This window comes from Schistocerca serialis, chromosome 4 (genome assembly GCF_023864345.2).
Source record: "Schistocerca serialis cubense isolate TAMUIC-IGC-003099 chromosome 4, iqSchSeri2.2, whole genome shotgun sequence".
In the NCBI taxonomy this organism is placed as follows: domain Eukaryota; kingdom Metazoa; phylum Arthropoda; class Insecta; order Orthoptera; family Acrididae; genus Schistocerca; species Schistocerca serialis.
The window spans coordinates 796,755,611-796,762,798 of record NC_064641.1 but is presented as its reverse complement, the minus strand read 5'-3'; the positions used below and the strand labels follow the sequence as shown (position 1 = coordinate 796,762,798).

Below are 7,188 nucleotides of genomic sequence, written 5' to 3'. Positions count from 1 at the left end.
ATTGGATCTCAACCAACGCGTGCACCAATGCCGCGATACGATAAACCGCAATCGCGATAGGCTACAATCCGACCTTTATCAAAGTCTTAACGTGATGGTACGCACTTCTCCTCCTTACATGAGGCATCACAACAAGGTTTCACCAGGCAACGCTGGTCAACTGCTGCTTGTGTATGAGAAATCGGTTGGAAGCTTTCCTCATGTCAGCACATTGCAGGTGTCGCCACCGGCGGCAACCTTGTGTGAATGCTCTGAAAAGCTAACCATTTGCATATCACAGCATCTTCTTCCTGTCGGTTAAATTTCGCGTCTTTAGCAAGTCATCTTCGTGGCGTAGCAATTTTATGGCCGGTAGTGTATATAATCAAAGGTACCCTACCGATTTCCTGTCGTGTAGCTGTCGGAAGGATGATACCATCGAGCACTGAGCAAATGGCTCGGAGCTGGCTTGTACGTGAGGCAGCTATCCACGCTACCACTACACCAGCGTACGAGTACGTTTTGGCTGACGTGTTGCCGAGAGCGAACAGAGCCAGTGGCAATCGGCCAAGGTGGTGGCGAGGGCAGCGGCGGTGGCGGCGACAGGTCGCTGCGTGGGCGGCGGGCGGCGGGCGGCACGGCGGCAGCAGGGAGTCCCGAGATCGATGCCGGGCTGGCCCGGGACGCGCCAGGGACGCCCTCCAGGAGGGCACCGCCTGCTGGCGCCGCACCTCTCCAGGCCCGTCCACCGCTGGAGGCTCCAGTCTAGGCTATATGACACCGCTGCGGCTCCTGTAGATCCGCGTATGTACTGGAAGAGAATGCTGCCACGTGCCATTTGGAGCACTCGGTTTCTCACACGCGTATCCCACGTACTTCCAAATCGCGGAGACCGATTTGCTGCCTCTTCTTCGTCGGATTTTACATCATCGTACTCGTCTGTAAATAATCTCGCAGCCTAAAGAACGCTGAATCCTAACCCCCATTCTTCTCCCTTAACTTTTTGTCTACCATATTGTTACCAATCCGTACAAGCCCGTCAACAGCCAGTCCAGTCACATTAATATAACTGGATAGTGTACGTATAACGCGATATGGTAAAGCATAGTCAGAAAGAGAATACTCACACTACAGGAAGAATATTTCACACAGAAGGCCATAAATAAAAATCCAACGGTGCTAAATGACAAAAAATCATACGAGAAGAACAATAACATTCTCTTTAGTTTTGAAAAAATCGAGACGCCCAGCCACACTCACACATACACACACACACACACACACACACACACACACACACACTCTGTAAGTAGGCTGTTTAGGTTTTTATGTTGGTAACGCCACATAGCGCTCTGTATGAAAATCACTGTGCTGTGTGCAGTCTGTGGCTGGTTGGAGTCATAGTTGGAATATTTGCTATTGTAGTGTTGGGCAGTTGGATGTGAACAGCGCGTAGCGTTGCGCAGTTGGAGGTGAGCCGCCAGCAGTGGTGGATGTGTGGAGAGAGATGGCGGAGTTTTCAGAGCGGATGATCTGGACGTGTGTCCATCAGAGAGAGTAAATTTGTTAGACTGGATGTCATGAAAAGATATATATGATGACTTTTGAGCACTATTAAGGTAAATACATTGTTTGTTCTCCATCAAAATCTTTCATTTGGTAACTATACCTATCAGTAGTTAGTGCCTTCAGTAGTTGGAATCTTTTGTTTTCCTGGCAGTATTGGCACACGCTGTATTGCAGTAGTCTGAGTAACGAAGATTTTTGTTAAGTGATTCATGAAAGGTATAGGTTATTGTTAGTCAGGGCCATTCTTTTGTAGGGATTATTGAAAGTCAGATTGCGTTACGCTAAAAATATTGTATGCCAGTTTAGTGAATGTCCGAGTACGTTCAGTTTTGCTCAGCTGTTTGAAAATCAAATAACGTAGAGGTTTTCCAGCACTGTCATTTATAAAATTTTTCTAAGGGGGTGTTTCAACACACACACACACACACACACACACACACACACACACACACACACACACAGTGGCCCTTTACCTTCCCTCCTTCGGTCCCCACCCAACGCCCCACTGTATAGGTCCCACGATCTTTCACTCAGCCCTCCTCCACATAAGTTAGAACATGTGCAGTTCACTACACGGTTATGTGCAGTGAAATGTTTGCATGTAACCTTTCAGTTGGATACCGGTACTATGTTCATCTAATACGTACAGAATAACATATGGATACATAAAAAGGGGATAAAAATGAAAGTAAGTGTAAAAAATAGCCATATATTTTAATTAGATAATTTAAGTGAGATGCCAAGAACCACTACAAAAATGATTCATGTGGCTCTGAACACTATGGGACTTAACAGCTGAGGTCATCAGTCCCCTAGAACTTAGAAATACTTAAACCCAACTATCCTAAGGATATCACACACATCCATGCCCGAGGCAGGATTCGAACCTGCGACCGTAGCGGTCGCGGTTCCAGACTGAAGCGCCTAGAACCGCTCGGCCACACCGGCTGGCAGAATCACTACAAATCACCTATCTAAACACGTACAGCTAAATAATTTTCTTTATATTTTAGACCACTGAAGATGCCTTGCGTGAAGAGGCGAAACGTGCTTCCTAGACACAAATGAAACATCCAGTGGCAAAAGGCGGCCTTTTTCTTATCTCCATGAAAATGCGTAACTGTAGTGGCAACTGAGGAAAAATGGCTTCAAGTGCTAAGAATATCACTCAGCAAAATTTTACAATCGAAAAGAAGGCTTATGATTCACAGCGACTGGACACACACAGAACAGAACAGAACAGTTCTTTTATTTTCTTTCTTACAGTTGCTACCAGAGGGAGTTTTCACCCTTTTTTTTTTTTTTTTTTTTTTTTTTTTTTTTTTTTTTTTTTCTGTCTATCCTCCTACAGCATCACGTTTCAAATATCTTCAGACGCCTGTTGTGTGCACCAATATTTCACTTTTCTGAATCTTACAACATCACGCTCGAGGCAAAGCTTTTCATGAATTTCTGTTTAGTCCTCACAGTTAAATTCCTGATGAAAGTAGCGCCTATTTATTGTAAAAGCCTTGCCAACACAGTTCCGCACTTTATGTCGACTTAACTTTTACCATCTGTAATGGTTCCACTTCCTAACTAGTTAAAGGTATTTGCTTGTCTACGTGGTATATTGTTGATTTTAATATCTACTGCAATATTTTGGTGGTTGCAAGCTGTAATTTCCGCCTTCCCTGTACAAATTTTGGCACTAAGTTTCTCTATATGCTGAATACTAGTATTGGTAAATACCTCCGCATAGCAACCAGTCACTCTTGCCACAGAGCTACGGAGGCAGACTCCATCTCCACTTAACAAATACCAGAATCTGTAACAAGTGTGTCCTGAAAGGTTGGCAGCACTTTCTTCTTACCCTCTCTATATGCGATCATTCTGTACACGATCAATTTCTGAATGAAACGAGAAGGAAACTTAATATGAAAATATCTTCTGAATTAAATTTTCAACGATTCGTAGAATGTTGATGTGTAAATTACAAACACTAGTTCAATAATTTGTTACTTTTTTATTTAGCCTAAGCAGATTAGGGCCTTAAGGCCCTCTCAATTAGGTGAGGAAACATGTCAAATGTGTTTCTTGGGAGGAGGAAATCGGCCGTGACATTTGTGGAAGAACCATCGCTTTGTTATGTTCAACTTATCTATCAAAAGAACAGTAAATCTAAATGAAGATGGTTGGACAGGTAAACAACTCCGCTCCTGGCGAAGAAAATTCTAGCGTCTCCAAGAACGCAACTACTTTTTGAATGAGCTAAATCGAACATATAATATTTAAAGTAGAAAAAACGTGCGCATCAGTACTACTTACTGTACCTCGTTAACGATCGTCTTATAGTTGATGCAGGCAGCAGAGAAGCGTTTAACAAAACGCCGACTACGTCTTGTAACTGAACGACAGCACACAACCTTTCTTACAAAGTCCAGCGTATTGAAATGAGACACGATGTATTTCAGTCCGGGTTTTAATGGATCCGAAATGGTCACGGATAAATCACTCAATTTGTAACGCAGCCAACAGGACGTAAATTCTACACCGAGAGTTCTTGCACGAGAATCCGCCATTTCATTTTTAGCGTCGAACAGCTGTGTCTGCAGGTCTGTAGCGCCTCGTGTTCCTTCTTATTGTGTACATCCCTCTTCGTTTGCTCCGTAACAAAGTAATATTATGACTTTCTCCTTTTAGAAAACCAAGCCTTGCGCAAGTTGTAACGAAATTCCGCGCTCCGTTTACGAATAGTAGCTGAAATGAAAAGACGCACCCTTCTTTACGCGAAAAAATTTCATAAAAAATAAAAACAAAAAAATTCGCAGAAACGGTACTGCGAAACTAAGGACTGCTACGTATTCTGAAAGCTGCCAAGCAATATTATCGTACTTTCACTATAAATCTGAAGAGTGCCATAGTGTCGAATGCCTCTCGCAAATCTAGGAAGACAGACTCTACCTGCACGGCTGAAAATGTTATTCGCTATATATTGCTGGTGAAAATAGCAAACAAGTTGTCACGGCTTCCAGTGTCTCCTAGTCGAAAGACTTAGTGACGCCGTAAATTTTTTTCGAATAATGTACACAATATTAAGTTTTACGTGTGCCTGTAGCAGAGTCGTTATTTTTATTTTGGCGCGGTACACTTTCTATAAGTGTACGAAGCTCGGATGAAATCTCAGATTTCTTGCGCGCCGTTTACCCTGTGTGGTTTCTCAGGCGAAAAGTCTCGTTTATATAACAGGTGCAGTCTGTCTCAGCTACAGTATTCCACCAAAGCAACAAGCTAGCCGACATAAGACTTAAAATCTACTTCTTTGGAATACCCTTAAACTGCAACATGTATCCTAAATATCTAGGCGTAATATTTGCTCGCTCTCTAACATTTAGGAAATATCTTGAAAAGACTGAGCAAAGAAACTGGAAACAAACATAACCAGAAACATGGCTGGCAGGAGCTGAGTTGTGCAAGCAGACACTTAACATGTACAGTAGTTCACGACCCCGAATATTGCGCGCGTGTGAGGGCAATAAGCAATCATATCAGCAAGATTCGTGAACAGGTTAACAATGCAATGAGAAATGTCACTGGCATGTTGAAATAAACACCAGTTCCATGGCATCATGAGATGTCTAATGTAGCTCCACCTGATTTCAGTTGGCCGACAATGCAATAAGATTTGCAATTGTTGTGTTCCATTCAAAAAAATCCTTTCTGACTTCGCAACACGCGAAGGTGCATGTTATTGTACCGGGCACAGTCAATGAAGTGAGTGGAATGGAACGGGATGCCCTCAGCCATGAGATACAAACGGAGGAGCTACTTGGATGAGGAACAGCAGCCCCCAGGTCTAGGAAGCCGAGAATGGTCGGGAGAGCAGTGTGCTGACATCACGGCCCTTCACGTCGCATGCGAATGACGACACTGAGCAGTGACAATCAATCATACTTCTACGGATCTCGCTGAGTCTGCGCCACCAGTAGCCATAACGGGGGTGATAAGCCTGAAGATGGTCTGAGGAAAGGGCCGAAACCGGTTGCTTATAAACGAAAAATCTGAAAACGCGATCGAGACTGTTTTTGTTGATTTTTAGCGTTTTACATCGGTCGCTGTGCTCCGATCAAGAATTCTTTCTAAAATTTTAGGTACATCATTGTCTCAACAATGCTGTGCCAATTCTTTGTGTTGCTCGCTTGTGACGGCATTGTTATTAAAGTAGGACTGATCGCCTTCGCCATTTTCTGTAATAACAAAAGATTTCAAAGCAATGCAAATTTTACGAACAAAAATTATTCGCTCTTTAAATCAGCTTTATATTATAACGAAAAACTTTAGCATTTCTGCTCTGGCTATCCGATATTTCGTATTTTTACGTGGTTACTAGTAGAATTTTTTTTTTAAAATCTTGGTTTAACTGTGACCGATCAAATACCTAAAAATACCGGTTATTCAGAACTAAAAGACTGGTATGGGTTTTAACCGACCGGTTTCTCCCATCCCCACCCCTGACCTGAAATACTGCGTTACGAGCCGTAAACCCACATACGACAGATTTTCAAGAACAATTACTAGCGTGACTACTCGCTCTTGCACCGATAAATCCCTTTCTCAGCGTTCATCCTTAACGCAGCCTTTCATTATCACATTTTAATCTACCACTTTGCCTGTGAATAAAACAGTACGTGTATTGCGTGTGTAGATGGACCGCTACGATGACAGACGCAAAACTCGATAGACGAAATTAAGTAGTTAGAACGACGAATATGTGACTGCAAGTTTTAAGAGCGTTGTCAGTATCAGGTCAGCTACCACCGCCTACGATATACTCAGATTCAAGCATAAAACATTCGGGCAGCAGTTGAGCCAGAGTTTATCTTGAAGCCAACAGAAAATTAATCATAAGTTTGTCAGGAACTTGCGAAGCGCAATATGAGCGTCATGACTTCATCACGTATACATGGCGCTCTCCCCTGACACTGGCGAAATTACCGTGTGACGCAGTAATTCCTACTGACGTCACGCTGGAGCGGCCCTGGGCGTGCATTAACATGGGCGTCTACTCCGCTACATCGTCAACTGCTAGACAGATAAGTAACCAAGCAGCTACGGCGGACAGCGACGCTAGCAGCAGAGCACTGAAGCCGCGACACGATTGCGACGCGGAGTAGTACTAGCAGTCCACCAGAAAGTAGGCAGTCTGGACGTGTCTGTCTGCGTTTGAAGCTTCGCCAGACTAATTATGGTTCCGAGCGTCTTTTAGGCGCCCCCTCCCCTCCCCTCCCTGATGCCCCTTCCCCTATAACTTATGCAGTGGGCCGCCACCTTCAATTCCAACTCCCCTGCTATCCACGCACCTGTCTTCCTCGTGCAAATACGACTCAGGTAACTATAACTTTAACTCGACAAACATCTTCAGTTTCAGTAAGCGCGTTAGGCCGTAGTAGTAATAAGCAAATCACAATTCATGGCGATATTGACACATACGTTTGCCGTTTCGGAAATTATATTCATTTAGAAAAGTGAACTCGTACGCTCACATTTTGTGGCGACATAGACAAATGTGTTTGTCGTTTCGGAAATTATATTCGTTTAGAAAAGTGGACTTGTGCGACGGGCAGAGACAATGTACTACCGCAGTGGCGACGATTATTATCT

At 43.6% G+C, this 7,188-nt stretch overlaps 1 protein-coding gene across 1 annotated transcript in view; it reads left to right on the top strand.

The window, feature by feature from the left end:
- Positions 1-644: 644 nt before the first annotated feature.
- LOC126474774 (serine/threonine-protein kinase meng-po) overlaps positions 645-7,188 on the top strand; it is a 101,713-nt gene continuing 95,169 nt past the window's right edge. The window contains exon 1 of the mRNA XM_050102250.1: positions 645-718. Coding sequence (XP_049958207.1) covers positions 645-718 — 74 coding nt within the window. The remainder of the gene's footprint in view (positions 719-7,188) is intronic.